Genomic DNA, 15,897 nt, shown 5'->3' with positions numbered 1-15,897 from the left:
ACAAGGGGGCTGTGAGCAGCGCCTTCCAGCTCGGAGGCTCCCTGGTGTCCTCCTGCCCTACAGAGAGACTGGTTTTGGGAACATGTTACTCCCTTGGCAGATGGAGGTGAGTGGTGAGGGTGAGAAGAGCTGCTCCCAGCATGGAGAAGTCATCCTGCTCGTGTTGGGCACCTGGAGGGACTGCTGATGTAGACGGGTGTTGCTGTCGATCACATTACGGTGCCCCCCTGGCCAGCCATGGCTGGTGCCCCAAAAAGCAGGGCTGCCTGTTTGGAGCAATGCAAACTTTCCCAGGGAAGGCTCCACACAGACTCCACCATAGAAGCACTCCTGGATGGAGCAGAGCCGCAGAACTTCAGGCCCAACGTTTGCCAGCATTGGCTCAGCAGCCACCACCAGAGTGGTGCTGTGGACACCCGAGGTTGCAGCGTTTTTGAAACAAATCTTCAGCATAAAAGCAAAGGCAGGAAGCAATGCCCACACAGGGATGGCTGTCTGCAGAGCCCATCCACAACACACGGCAGCTTCGTACCTTTGTGCCTTCCTGAGAGCCTTGTCACCTCAGGAAAAGGAAGAGCAGCAGCCATGGCCAGCCCAGGGTGGTCCTGTCTGGATCTACGGCTTTTCCAGGACGACAGGACAGCAGGCTCACTGGCTCTCGAGAACAAAAGTGAGTGTGATCTGACTGTAGTTCCCCAAATCTTCCTTCTTACCCTTCCTGAAGACAGGTAGGATCTTCTTCCAGGTATCACAGACCTCCTCAGGTCAACAAGGAGGTTTCAAAGCTGATGGACCACGGCCTCACAGTGGTTTCCTCAGCACCCTCAGATGCATCCTTCAGGCTGCCATTAGGTTTGGGCTCCAGGTCACTAAGCAGCAATAGAAGAGCATCACTGAATACCCTGATCTCTCTTCCACGTTCTCCATGTCCTGCTCTGTTAAACAGCAGCATAGCCTTCTCCTTAGCTGCAGCTCCTCCTGCTCCAGAAGCCTTGTGAGGACAAGAGTAGAAGAGGTCGTTAGTTTTTCTCCCACAGAAGCCAAAGAGAAAGCCACAGCTGGTGCTTCTTACCCCTCACTGACACCTCGGCTGTAGCACAGCAGGAATCAGTCCCTCTGAGTGTGGAAGCTGCCAGCAGTTGGGATCAGGTGCCCGTGCCAGAAGGCCGGGCTCAAACTGAACGTAAAGCAAGGCACAGTGAGTGAGCACACACAGAAACCAGGTCAGCAAGGCACGAGGTGACAGATTGGGTGAAGGAGGATGCTCCCAGGCACTGCTCCCATCCACACCCTCAGCTGGGCTGCTGTGAGGTCGCCCCAGAGCCATCAGATCAGCGAGCAGCCAGGCCAGCTTTCAAGCCTCCTCTTGGCCGCCCTCTCTCCCGAGCTGTAAGGTACAACCTGCACAACCCCCAGCTGACAGCACCGTGATTTCACCCCACCACCCTGCATTTGGGGGGAGGAACACCCACAGCAAGAGCAGAACCAGCAGCACAGCGACAGCTGCCCCCTGCTCCCACTGTCCTGCAGCCTTCCAGGAGGGGCTGTGCAGCCCAAAGAAAGCAGCCAGCAAGCACACACGTTAATCCATTATTATTTATTAGCTGTACAGCAGTATATTCTCCTTCCCAGCTTTCAAACCCCATTACATATTTTATAACAGTATTTTTTTTTTTCCCGTGTTGGCTTCCTAAAATAATGAAAAATATCACACAGTACAGCTAAGTACAAAAATGCATCAACCTAGAGTCTGATAGCTAAACTGATAGCTCTCTTAAAAGCGATACATAGAAGAAAAATTTGTTTGAAATCAGCAAGACTGAGGCTCTATAAAAAGCTTACATATTTTAACATGTGACAGTTTCATATACAGGCATCATTTGTATTTCACATTATTCCTTTTGTCTTTATTAGAGATCCAAAATTGTGTAATTACTGACCTATTAAAATTGCCCGGCCCGGGTTTTTGAGGGCTGCAGTGACCCACTTAAAATCACTTCTGTCTTAACAAAGGATTCATCAACACAAAATACAACTACAAGATAGAGCAAAGAAAACGTAGTCGTGAGGTTATAACTCAAAAAGAAGGTTCCTTACATGTTTCCAACGCTGGTTTTGTGTGCTTTAAGACCAGCCTTCACCCGTGGGCTTCTGCTGTTCCACAAGCCATAGCGCTGGGGACACATCTCCTCTGTGGGATCAGTTATCAACAGCCTTTCCAACATTTACACTATTGATCCTCTCATCACTTAGTTCAAAAGGAATTAAAATACCAGGGGGTTTATTTCAACTGTATTTTTGTTTGCATACCTCTTAATTAATTAATGGAAAAAGATTAAAATGTAAAAAAAAAAAAAAAAAAGTTATTTACAAAGCTTGACCATTACAGAAATGCTTTGCAGAAAGCAAAGCATATTAAAAGGACAGAAACCAGTTGGAGCATGCCAAAACTACCGTGTGCAGCCGACTTGGAGAACCAGAGCTAGTCAGTGGGGGGAAAGCAAAAAACATTTAAAAAGTCTAGAACCCTCCCAAGTCTGCATTTACAGTTAAAAACACTACTGAGAGAAGGAGGCTCAAGGACTGTGGGATCTGGAAGGGCAAAGTCCGGAGTGGTTTACCACACGTTCTACTCAAGGCTTCCACTTGTGTCTCATAAAACTCGTTGCACGTAAAGCTGGCCGTCCGAGGAGCCTGTTTACAATGCAGCTGAGAACAAAACCAATCGAGCACCTCACGGGAAACCCTCATGGACTCCGAAGCATTTCCTAATGTTCCATGATCCTGTAATGCTAACATAAAACAGCAAGTTCTAGTTAAATCACATTCTAACATCATTTTGAAGTTTTATTTCCCAGTATGTTTGGTAAAATGGTCTAAAATGATGCATTTCCCAAAGCCAAGAAAAAAAGGTAAAAGGAAAAATAGATTTGAGCCGCTTAAACACAGCCCAGGGCAGTTCAGTATCCGGCGTGGTCCTCCTCCATCACCGGTCCATCATGCTGAGAATCATCTCAGGAGTGAGGTCTCCGTTTGGAGCTTCCACTACAGCAGGCTGAGCTTCCTCCTCTTCCTCTACTGTTTCTGCATCAGGTTCTTTCTTTACTTCAACTATGATGTTTTCGATTTCACCAGTGTTCTGGTCTTCAACCTGAATGATTGCTGCAGCTGGAGGGGCAGAAAACAAAGGGGGAGAGAGGAAAACAGCTTTTTAGCCAGCTTCAGAGCTGTTCTCATCAGACCACCTCTCAGTACACACTTAGGGCTTTCGTATGGAAAAAGAAGGTGAGACCCACAATGAAGGCATTCCCACTTCAGGGGAGAGTGACTCAAGCCTCTTCACTCATCTACAAACCCATCCCACAGAATCACAGAATGGCCAGGGTTGGAAGGGACCTCAAGGATCACGAAGCTCCAACCCCCTGCCACACGCAGGGCCACCAACCTCCACATTTCACAGCAGCCCAGGCTGCCCAGGGCCCCATCCAACCTGGCCTTGAACACCTCCAGGGATGGATGGGGCATCACAGCCGCTCTGGGCAGCTGTTCCAGCACCTCACCACTCTCATAGTAAAGAATTTCCTCACCCCTGCATGAAGATGTGCTAATAGTACAAATGTAGGCTGCAACTTTAAGACCACATTCAAACAATGCATCTTGCACAGCAGCCAACAACAGATGTGCACGGAGCAGATCAGAGCAGCCCCTCTTCACACACAGTGAAGAGCAAAGCTTCCAACTGAGGGAAGTCCAGTCACACTTGTGACTGCGTCAGCATGAGAAGTTTCTGCAGGCTGCTATGCAGGAAGGCCACACTGTAGCACTGAGCAGACAGCCAGGCCCCCGGGCAGCTCTCACCCTCTGCAGGAAAGGGGATTTGCCCCTTCTGCCTTGTTCCCAGTATTTTTAACTCAGGCTTTGCACTTATTGATTTCTCTTCTCTGGAGAGCTGAGGCTACATCTGCACACTCAGAAATGCAACCCTGAAGCACGCTCGTTTGTGCTAAGAATGCCACAGTGATTGTACAGAGTCACATAAGCAGTAACTGTGCAATAGCAGTTTGGACATCTGTGAGTTGGGATAATACTGAAGAAAAACACATCCTCTTCTTTTTTGCATAGTCTGAAGCAACCCTGCTTCCTCACGACCAGAAAGCACTCGCAATTCATTTCAAGCCAACGGTGCAGCCTTTGCAAAGCAGACAAGTGCAATTTTTTCAAGTTTTGTTTTGTTTTTTTTTTAAATAAGCTCCCTTGAGAGGAGCAGCTCTCTTAGAAGAATGGTCCAATCAAAGGACAAAAGCAGTTTGAGCAGCACAACAAGTGACTTACGCTGGGATTGTTTTGTTTGGGTGGCAGCTTTGCCTGGTGGCCTCCCTCTCCTCTTCTTACTGGGAGGTGGTGCAGGAGCCTCCGGCTCAACTTCTGGTTCAGCCTCAATTTCTACTGCTGTCTCCTCTTCGTCTTCGTTATCATCCAAATCTGGTTCAGCGTTTTCCTCTAAAAGAAGCATTGGATCGAGTCAGACTTCAGTTCAATCAAGACTGAAATACCTGCTTACAGAGAAGAACCACCAAATCCTCAGCCACAAGGAGTCGAGTCAGAACAAAATGCTCATTTTCCCTGCCAAGAAGCTGGTGGCGTGGATGTCAGCCTGTCACTTCACCTTAGAGGCAAGGAATTGCCATTTAGGCAAGTGTTTTTTATTTCTACGTTAGGCTATGCAATAAAAGCTCCTCTGAAGGAGCTCAGAGAGCCAATGGCAGGATGGGAGCCTGTGTAACAGGCTGCTGGGCAATTCCACGCTCATTAGGAACCATCAGATCCCAAAAGTGCCACCTGGATATGTTTTCCAACAGACTTCACCTGGCAGCAGGAACTGCAGTGTCTCTATGACACATCCCAGAACTCGAGAGTGATCCAAAAGCAAGTCCCAGCCCTCCAGAAACAACAGTGCCATATCTATCTGTTGTTGCTGTTGTTAAACGAGTGGGAAACCAGCACTGCAGCTCCCTAGAAGGAACTTACCTCCAAGAACTGAAAACCTTAAGTTGAATGTGACAGGACCACCCAGGACTGGGGGGTTCTCAAACACCAGAGGTGAACACAGTTCTACAGATCACACACTGTGCTTTCCAAACAGCAGCATACCAACCAGTGAACAAAAGGCAAGCGAGCCCACTACAGTATATTTTAAAGCCACGCAGCTCCCATCCAGCTCTGCATTTTACTGCACTCTGGAACTGATTCCAATCCAAAGCCGCACAGCAAGCTGTATCTTCTTGCAGCTTTTACACTGTGAACTGAGCTAATCACTCCAAACCCTCCACCTCCAAGCACTCCCTAAAGTTACCACAGTTGGCACCATCACTGTGCTCAGGGCACCCTGCACGTGAGCAAGGTGACTCATCACAAGGGCCTGCTTTGTCACAGCTCTGCTCACCATCTTCTAGAAAACGTGGCACTTGTAGAAACTCCTGAAGCTGCAGATCAAGAGATAAGAAAGCCAAATGCCAAAGCTGAACGTAGTTAGAACTGCTTTCTTATTGCTACTCAGCTCCTGCTGGTGAATCGCTTCTCCATCAGATGACTCCTGAGGAAGTCAGCCCAAACTTGGCAGCTCATCTGAGGCTGAAGGAGCTGCATCAGCAGGCAGTCTGAGCCACAAGCACTCCAGACCCATCGGCTCACCTGACAAGCATGACTTGTGACCAGCTTCCCCACAAACTGGTCTGAAACCCACACCCACCCTATCAACTAGAAGCCTACAAACCAAACACTACAAGCAGACACTCCAGAATCCCTTGGTTTTAATTAGTTTCTATCCAGATGGTTATTTTACTTTGCCCCCTAAATCCTGCCATGCTTTACATGAACTATTAGTTACCCACACTTTATCCAGTGGACTACAACACACCGTTCCCAAATATCTGTACAAACATGACTTTAAGAAATGACTTCTTATTAGAGCTTTGCTGTCAGGGTTTGCACAACCACCAGTTTAACCACACTTGTCCAAGGTCCTCCTGTAAAACCTGTCTGTCACATCAGATTTTCAGATACGTTCCCTACCTACATCCCCTCATTAATTACATAAAGGACTTCAGATGAAAGACTGCTTTGCAATACTAATTTAGGAGAATTATCTCTGATCTGGTCGGTCTTTACACCCCATCTGGATTTTCTTGCTGAAGATGTGATGGTTTTTCTTCCAGCAGGAAGACAGACTATGAGCTTCTCCTTCATCAAGAATACCTCAGTGAAGGCAAGCAGTCTATCTGCAGAAACAGTTTGCCTCCCTGTTCTGGAGAAGCTTGTAGACAGCAGTCACTCTATTTTGAGCTGCACTTAATTCACCTTTTGGCACTTGACTTGGCAAGCCAGGTGCCTCACAGTGGCCACCTTCCCAACATCAGTGCAAAGACATGTCGGGTGGAAAACACCAACAGCCCCCTGAGCCCTCAGCAGGTCTTTCACAACAGCCCATGAATTTACCAGCACTCTCTCTAACGTTCTCTTGGATGTCCCCATCCTTTCCTAACAGCAGCAGCCAAGCCTTTCAACACTGGGCTGGCTGTTCAGACATGCCACGTGCTTTCCTGCAGCAGAGAAGCAGGAACGTGTGACATTTCACACAGAGAAACACACTTCTTTTGGGATGCTGAAAACACACACAATAGCAGGAAGAACAGGGACCGTGCAGCCAAGGCAAGGGGCTACACAAGTGTTTTGTTTCCCCCCTGACTTCTTAGCCTCTAGAAAAGGACAGGATGGCAGAAACTGTGCCATCCCCTACAGGCAGTCATCTCTGTACTTGATCATAGACCGTCTTTTCGTTTTGTTTTTTAAACTTACCAACCACAGACACCTTTCAGTTACCAGAACAAACCTACAGAACGGGCAAACAAACAGCACCCCAGGTGTGCAGCTCTCAGCACAGCTCTCAGCTCTGCTCTTACCACTATCAGAGGAATCTTCTTTCTTAGAGCGCATCTTCCTCTTTCGGCCACGTTTGCCCTTCTTTGTCTCTCCTCCATTCTCTCCTTCCCCACCATCTAGGCCAGAACAGTTATCAGCATGTCTGGCCATTGTGTTCTACTCCATGGAAGAAAAAAACAAAACAACACAACAAAAAACAAAGCATGCATTGAAATCGAGACCAAGCACTTCAAGCACTCTGGCCCTATATTTATAACCATATTTTCGATAACCTACTTGTTGTGGTTTTTGCTGTGTGTGTGTCTGTGGGCTTTTTCTTAATAAAGGAAGAATAATTAGTGAAAACGACTCATTTATTTATTATAACTTCTATGAATGAAGTTGAATTTTCGCACTGCTTTTGATCTTAATATATGACAATGTCAGTTCTGAATTATACCAGGTGTCCTCCCAGAAAGAAGCAAGTGCTCCATTTCAAATTGAGGTACAGGGACTGTACCTCAACCACCCTTTCCTCTGGGGAAACATGTCGTTCTTCCTCTGTTGCCCCCTCCCCACCAGCCCTCGTTCCACTCCAGAACAAAACAATGTTAATTCATAACAGTGTATTCCCTTACCCTGCGAGTGAATGTTTTACCACACTTGGAACAGACAAAGGCAGCAGGGACAAAGTTGGGGTCGTGGTATCGTTTGAAGTGCATATCGAGGAGCTGTTTCTGACGGAAGGTTTTATCACAATGGCTACAGGCATAAGGCTTTTCTCCAGTATGGGTCCGTTTGTGCATGACCATGTGCCGCTCCTGAGGGACAAGCAGGACATGAAAAGTAACCTGAGAACTCAGACAGACACAGAAGAGCTGATTTTTGGTCAAGAGGAGCCCAAAACTTTGCATTAAGAGCAAAAAAGGATGATTCTGCAGGAAGGGGTGAACACCTTGACTGACAGCACGTTCAATCCCAGCTATTCCCATTCCATAGATGCCTACCAACTCTTTATCAACAGACACATCAGCACTGTGCCTCACCCCCCTTAGAGGGGCTCCCTATAGGTGAGCACCACACCAGGAGACAAGGCCTCTGAACCCTCCTTCACCCCACTCCTTTCAAAAAGGGAGAGCTGATTTCATCTCAGCACTGGTGAGGCTGCACCTCGAGTACTGTGTCCAGTTTTGGGCCCCTCACTGCAAGAAGGACATTGAGGCCCTGGAACGTGTTCAAAGGAGGGCAACAAAGCTGGTGAGGGGTCTGGAGCACAGGCCATATGAGGAGAGGCTGAAGGAGTGGGAATGTTCAGCCTGGAGAAGAGGAGGCTCAGGGGAGACCTTATTGCACTCTATAACTTCCTGAAGGGAGGTTGTAGTGGGCTGGGGGTCGGCCTCTTCTCTCGTGTCATTAGTGATAGGACCAGAGGAAATGGTTTCAAGCTACGGCAGGGGAGATTCAGGCTGGACATGAGGAAGTATTACTTTTCAGAAAGGGTGGTCAGGCACTGCAATGGATGCCCAGGGAGGTGATGGAGTCACCGAGCCTGGGGGTGTTGAAGGAAAGGCTGGATGTTGTGTTGAGGGACATGGTTTAGCGGGAGCTGTTGATAATAGGCGAACGGTTGGACTGGATGAGCTTTGAGATCTTTTCCAACCTTGGTGATTCTATGATTCTATGATCTTGACAGCCAGACCGACTTCACAGCAAAGGCTCCTCCCTCACGTTTTGCGAGTTGAAGCTCCTGAGGGGTGCCAGCAGCACAACTTACCTGCCTGCACGCATAATCACACTGGTCACACTTGAAGCGCTTCTCGTTCTTGTGAGACTTTTGATGCTGGATGAGGGCATAGCGCTCGTGGAACACAGCGTCGCAGTAGCGACACTTCTTGCCCTGTTCAATGTAGGAATGCTGCTTTCGCAAATGAACACCTAGGAGCAAAGAATCACAGGCTTTCATCACCATGGCTTTCCAAGGACAAGTCCAGCCCGTCGGCCCTGAGCGCTACTCCCCTCCACGCGCTCTTGGGTTCAAGTCAGGAGAGCGAACCATTGATTCAGAATTCTACCAAAGAAGTAAGACTCACAAATAAAAGCAACCAGAACGATTTAGAGGCAGAAACGTCTCTGCCAAGCTTTGCCACAAGATTCCACATTTAGCAATTGGTAGCAATCTCTTGGCACAGTGCATTTCCTAGTGATAAAGGGTTCGATGTTACACTGCATAATTTAAGTCAACAAATTATATGCAAAAAAGCAGCACTTTACATGGGTTTTTCAGACAATGGACGTTAGCCTCAAAACAGAGCAGACAGCAGGGACAGCAGGTCTGCTCCTGTTAGCATACATCCACAAGGACTCTCCTGGAGGACAGCACAATGTGATTTTTTGCCAGCACTGCTTATGCAACACACAAAGATTACAGAAGTAAAACAGTTCACAAGCCACTTAAGACTACTCTACTGTGAATTGCCTGAATTCAGTCAGAAGCCAGGTAATAACATTCAGAAACAGGATTTTCTGCAGGATTAGAAGCCAGAGTGACAGGGCTAGAAGGCAATAGGGATACCAGCAGATAATCCCCAACAGAGGTTTTAGTCATTTCTTCAAAACACTCCAACTGAGAGCACATCACAGCTGCACAAAGCAGCCCCTTGTGGACTGAAACGCTCCTAGAAGAACAAATTCTTCACTGCTAACATCAGGTTTTATTTCTGTGGTGTAAATCAGTTCCGACTGCTCTGGTAGGCACCTGACATCAGCTGGCTGCCACCCCTCATTGTGGCACTCCTCATTCGTTTTAATTGGAAAGCAGCCTGCCTTTCCATTATGTGGTTGGTATTTTGCTTACAGACTGAAAGTTCTGCCAAATGGTGGCTTCTTCCCTCTCAGCTGCTCTGGGCTGACATTATTTTTCACCTTCTTGTACATCAGAGAGCTTGCCTGCTGGAATCACTGGGTACTGCTCACTAGATAACACTCTCTACTGCAAGGACTCAGGGCTTTTGTGGCAATTCTGTCTCTCCTATCCTGTCTGTAGCACACAGCTCCACTTCCTGGAAAACGAAAGTATTTGTTCACATTCAAGCCCATTAGCTGGGTGCAGACACACGTGGATAAACTAACGGTCTCCAATATGCAGGAGGTCAAGTCAGTTGACCTTTGGTTTCTCAGACCTAATCCACATGCTGGTCTGAATAAACGCCTCGTGTCTAAGAGGTGCTTTCAGTCCACACCTATGGGCCTGAAAATCACTTGCCTTGTATGCTTGGAATGCATCCTACACTGGATGCATAAAAGAAACAGAAAAATCTCAGTCTGCAGCAATCATGGGAAGCTAAGCACATGTTACAAGCCCCACGTCTAAGCCTGTGCTTCACTGGGTACAGTTACCAGAACTGTTAGGTTAAAAAGTAGTCAGCATTTGGGTCAGATGAACTCTAATTCAGGGAAAAGGTTTCTGCAGCACTTCCAACAGACGAGCACATTTCTGAGGTACGTACCCAAGTCACTCTTTCTCGCTATCACAGTATCACAGTGAGGACAGTGAAATTTGGCCACGTTCTCCGTGTGCTTCTGCAGAATGTGCATCTTCATGGTACCACTTTGAGTGAAGCGAGCATGGCAGATGTAACATTCATATGGCTTCTCTCCTACGGTAGCAGAAGGAAAAGAAATAGCACAAGTGCTTTTACTGAAATAAAATCCAACCAAGAAGCCCCAAGCTCTCAGAAACTTGCAATAGACAGAAGGCAGAAATAGTAACTCAGTGTCTCTTTCTCTAGAACTTTTTGTTCTTGTACGCATCTTTCTACAAAGAAACTCAAGTCTACTCTTTAAGCACAGCAGTTAATTAACACCCTTACTTGCAGGAAGTGCAGAGAGGACCTACCTGCAGGCTGCCAGAAAACAGCAAGCAGAAGCAGATTTTCTGAGGGGTAGAGCTTCAAACTACTCAATAAACTCAAATTACAAGTGCAGTTCTCCCGCCCGCTTCAATTTTAGCCATATAATCAACCTGGCATTCCAGCCAACACTCTGTGCTAAACACAATTGCTATTTCCATCAAAGAAAAAATTGAGGATCTCTATGCCCTACACGCATGAGATGCTTTTGCAAACATGCTGAGCACGAAACTGAAAATGGCTCATCTTCAACTGGAGCACGAATAAGGGAAGAAATTTCTTCTCTGCTTTCTACAAGTGGCTGTATTTTATTACCTCACAATGAAATTGGAATCCTCCAAGCTCCCTTCTCAGGGTAGTAATTCCTGTTGGCTTATGTATTTACTGGTGCTTATAAATTACTGTGTATATTTTTCAGCTACAAGCTGTGATAAAGATTTTACACGAAATAAACGTTTACTTTGCCAATTAAGAGCGCCGGTTTCATTCAGCACTCTGACACCAAAACACAGAAGCCACCAAAATTAAAAAACAAAACGTGTCAACAATACCAGAGTGGGTCCTCATGTGCCTCTTCAGTTTGTAGGTATCCCTGCTGGCATAGCTGCACAAGCTGCACTGGAACGGACGCTCTCCAGTGTGAGAACGAATGTGGCGTTTCAATTTGCTAACCTGAAAGAACAGAAGCAGATGAGCAGGTCTGATTTCTGAAAGCACAACGAGTCAGATGAGAATTTCAGGTGACTGATTTTTGTTTTGTCTTGCCAATAAAGCAAACTCAAGCAAGCACGTTTCAATTCTATTCTCGTGCTGCACATAACCTCCCCCTCCCACTGTACTTCCCAACGATGCTCCTAGCCTTGCTTGATGCCTGTTTCCACATTCAATGCAGACTCATATACAGCCTCATTCTCACCTCACTGATTTGAGGAGATGCTGAAATGTGAAGTTACCTCAGAGAGGCACAAGAAAGTGTTCTGGGAGAGCCAGCACCCAAGGAACTTTGGAGGTGGGGACAATAGGTAGCGTAGTGTCCTGCACACCATTTATTTCTCCCCAGAAGGTGCTTTCTGCTAAGTTACTTCGAGTGAGATGATCAACTTGGTACAAACAATTCTAGATCTACAATCAACAAGGTGAAAATGTCTTTCTCTCCTGCTTTTATCTAGAAGGCATGAACCAAGTCATTTTCTACTCAAGTATGAGCATGCTGCATAAATGGAGAACTGCTGTCTGCACAAGGGAGCACAAGCTCACATTAAAACAAATCTGGTCTTAATTCGTACCATGAATATCACTGCAAGTTTGACATTCAAACCGCAGCACTGAAGTCACAGCACAGAGATAAAGACTGACCTCCCTACTCAACATAACCCACTGACCTGCCATTGCACACACTGCATTTTTTAAATCACATCTCTCATCTAGCTCAGATTTCTTTTCCCTACCATGCTCTGTAATTTCTGTCACAATATTAAGGCTGTCCTGAAGCACAGGTAACAGTCCTGCACAGGATAGAGCATACAAGCAAACCTGCACGCTCCGAAGTAAATGAGACAATCGTTTGATATAAGCAAAGCTGCTTTTTGCTTCAGGACTGAAGCAAAGGGTCATTAATTTTGGCTGCAGGCATCCCAACGTGTCAAATGCACAGCCCTAGAACTGCAGGGCACCTGAGGTCTAAATGCATGGCCCACATAGGAGAGGGCTGCCTCCTTCAACACGGAAGCACGCTACAATTCCTTCCATCTTCTAAAAGACCCATTCATTTAGCCCAACACCACCTCAGCCCCAGCTAGCTGACGTACCTCCACACTGGCATAGTCACACATGGAGCATTTGAAGGGCTTCTCGTGGGTGTGTTTGTAACGGCGGTGCCGCACCAACTCCCCGCTGGTCACAAAGGCCATGTCACAGTCTGGGCACTTGTGAGGGCGAGTACCTGAGGGTGGGCAGCAGAAAGGGAAGGAGGCATTCAGGTGGAGTAACAGAAGAAAGTACGGCACCATCTTTTGCGTGGTATCAAAGATTAGAGAGCTGAATGGAACATAAATATGACCTTTGCATAAATACTGAACTGAAGGCCTTCTTAGGGACTGAACATCCCTTCTAGAAGGAAGCAAACTCCCTTATTCTCTCACATCACTCAGTAACTCACAGACCTCACACTGCTCAGCTAGGCACGATGTGGGCACAGGCAGGCAGAGCAACGAGGGATACGAACTATTGCTTTTTCGAGTCTCCTGCAGAAGTCACAAGAGGATTATTTAAGTTTCATCACTGTTTAATTACCTTTGTACACCAGAATTTAAGTAAGAGCAATAGAAGGATTCTACAGATCATACCAGAAAGTTACACTGATGTAGCTTATAACCCTTTCTTTTTCCCTCTCTCTCACTCCCTTCTGCTTTCGATTCTCTCATTCTTAGCTCCAGCTTCTTTCTTCATCTTACTTTTCTGCAAGAAGCAATGGCCACACAATGCTTAGGATACAACCACAAACGTCCAACACAACTGGATTTTATTATTATTATTATTTTTTTTTTTTAAGTTTAAGCTAATTGCAGGGCCCAGGGCTGGCTTTTTAAAATCTGTGTATAGAATGGATGAGGTTTGCACCTGACCTGGCCAGGCAGAGAACACCTGCATTCATGAGAAAGGGACAGCAGCACTGCACAGATTCTTCCTTAGCTTGTTTTGTAACTGGAATCAGAAAGATCACCTTGTTTTTGTCCTAAAGGCAGAGCAAATCCCACACAAACAAAGCAGGCAAAAGCAGGAGGTACCTGTGTGAGTGTTGAGGTGGTTCCTCAGTAACGTGACTGTCCGAAATGCCCTGCCACAGAGGTGGCACTTGTGTGGTCTTTCATCAGTGTGGCTTTTCATGTGGCGGTCCAAGTTGGAACGGCGTGGACAAGTGTAACTGCACAGTTCACACTGGAATGTCTTCTTTACACCTAGCCATGAAGGAAATCAGCTTTACTCAAGGGTACTGTGGGCTACTGCATAACACAATAATAGGTCAGCAGGGAAAAGGAAACACCGTGGAGGTTTAGCTAATGCGAGAAGCAATCTTGTACCATTACATCCAATTGTACATCCTTAGGAACACAGGCAGTGACTAGTTTGGCTTGAATTTTCCATTCCTATGCCAGCACTCAGTGTTCCTGCTCCACACTGAAAAGGGTTCCTTAATTTACAGGTTTAAATTTCCCAAAAGGAAAGTACATACTGCTGTATTTTACATCATTTACCCTATCCAGCACTTTGTTTAAAAAAGAAAATAAATCACAAAGCTAGCTGCACTGTTGGTTCCTAATGTAAAACACGGACACAAAGTCTTAAATATGTATTAGAGCAGAAAACAGAATCTTTTCAACTGTATATATGGGCATACTAATATCACAGCATCACACTGAAGCAAATGAACTCCTTTACAGCCTACGTGCCCGAGAAACAGCAGAACTGAGTGCTATTAAATGAGGCAGCAAGGGTCACTGGCATGCCTGCTTTATTCCTGCTTGCATCCACTGAGTCACCACAACCATACTGCAAGGCTCCCCCCCCAGCAGATGCATTTTCAAAACGCACTCACAGCTTACCTTTCTTTTTAATTTTTGTTGGTTTAGGTGGCTTCATGTTGCCCACCACCTTCTCTGCATTGACCTCAGACAATAAACCCTCCTGCTGCTCCTCCTCGAAGTCATACACAGAGACATCCACATCCTTGCCCTCCTCGGTGTAGCGAAGCTTACTCTTTTTGTTTTTCTTTGTTTTTTTGGCTGGTGGCTGATAGTCTGGATCTTTTTGCCAATTGGGATCTTCTTGTGGCTGAAGTTCCCCTTGTTCCAGTGTCTCCACCTCTCCATTAGCACCCACCTTCACGACCTGGAAGCCTTCTGGTAAAGGCAGGGTGTGACAGATCATGGGCTCTCCCTCCTGCAGGCCTCCTTTGGAAACCTCGTTTTCATAAGCTCCCTGAAGTTCTTCCACAGATGTGGTGGCAACGGGTACAGTCACTGGAACAGGTACTTGGACCAGCTGAAGCTCACCAAGGTTTATAGGCTGCTCTTCCATATTAACAACCTGAAGCGTTATGATCTGCGTGTCATCCACCGTAGCCTCCGTTTCCTGAGGCACGGCACCTTCCATTACTTCAGTCTTCATCTGAAGAAGAGTTGGATCCAGCTGCTCCATCATCACCATCTGCACGCCGCTGTTGACATCCTGCACCACCTCCCCTCCGTCTGCCTGGTTGGGAGCTATGTGACAAGCCTCGTCCTCCTGCCCTCCCTCGCGGCGTCTCTGATAGGTTTTCCGCTCTTTCCCCTTAATAAAAGTTTCAGATTCCTCCACAATGGCTTCGACTGCTTCACCTTCCATTTCACCTCCCTGTTGGAAAATACAAAAGAATGAGCGTCGGGAGTCACCCGGTGCCTTTTAACAGCTGCACCAACCTTCCTGAAAGGCAAACGGCCTAAGCGAGGCGCTGCAATGCTCTTATGTCCAGCAGACCGACTGAGAGCTGAAAGGATTTCTCCTTACCTGCCTCCTGCCACCATAAACCAAGGCAACCCAGGATGCTGCCCGCAGCGAGACACCCCCACCAGTTATTTGGAAAGCAAGAAGTATTACATGAGATGCAGTCTCGATTCTTAAGAACTGCAAATCCCACAGGCAAGATCTACTGCAATTTCACTCTCTACTGAGCCTCTTTAGGATTTCACTTCATTTAGATTAGTAATACCAGAGTCTGTCTTTGGCTATACGTGTGAAAGACACAAAAGTAATGTACTGTCACAGGCAAAGAGCTGACATGAAGCATTAAGCTTGAGAACTGCAAAGCTTTTTCAGGAGGAAAAAGGACTAAGAATGAAGACTTCAGTTCATACGGTTAGAAATTCCTCCAACTATATTCTTACTTGTTTTCTATATATGCTTAAGTTTCTCATACCGTGCCTGCTGAGGAAGTAAAAAGGCTCCAGGCAGCGAGGCCTGTTTCCTGTGAGCAATGCAGGGCTCCCATCTTGAATGAGAGCACAGTGCCCTCCTCGGGCAGGATGAGCACAGC

The 15,897-nt window shown here is 46.7% G+C and overlaps 1 protein-coding gene across 3 annotated transcripts in view; it reads right to left on the bottom strand.

The window, feature by feature from the left end:
- Nucleotides 1-2,336: 2,336 nt before the first annotated feature.
- The window catches only part of CTCF (CCCTC-binding factor), a 29,732-nt gene continuing 16,171 nt past the window's right edge, over nt 2,337-15,897 (bottom strand). For all 3 annotated transcript variants that reach the window (XM_042886097.1, XM_042886095.1, XM_042886096.1), the window contains 10 exons: nt 14,429-15,218; nt 13,613-13,783; nt 12,635-12,768; nt 11,378-11,498; nt 10,425-10,574; nt 8,693-8,853; nt 7,557-7,739; nt 6,960-7,095; nt 4,333-4,500; nt 2,337-3,168 (listed from right to left, as the gene is read on the bottom strand). In XM_042886097.1, coding sequence (XP_042742031.1) covers nt 2,987-3,168; nt 4,333-4,500; nt 6,960-7,095; nt 7,557-7,739; nt 8,693-8,853; nt 10,425-10,574; nt 11,378-11,498; nt 12,635-12,768; nt 13,613-13,783; nt 14,429-15,209 — 2,187 coding nt within the window. In that variant the 5' untranslated portion in view covers nt 15,210-15,218 and the 3' untranslated portion in view covers nt 2,337-2,986. The remainder of the gene's footprint in view (nt 3,169-4,332; nt 4,501-6,959; nt 7,096-7,556; nt 7,740-8,692; nt 8,854-10,424; nt 10,575-11,377; nt 11,499-12,634; nt 12,769-13,612; nt 13,784-14,428; nt 15,219-15,897) is intronic.

This window comes from Lagopus leucura, unplaced genomic scaffold (assembly GCF_019238085.1).
Source record: "Lagopus leucura isolate 7727_CA_CO unplaced genomic scaffold, USGS_WTPT01 Super-Scaffold_100054, whole genome shotgun sequence".
Classification (NCBI taxonomy): Eukaryota; Metazoa; Chordata; class Aves; order Galliformes; family Phasianidae; genus Lagopus; species Lagopus leucura.
Note: the sequence above shows the minus strand (reverse complement) of the source record. Positions and strands in the feature narration are given on the sequence as shown.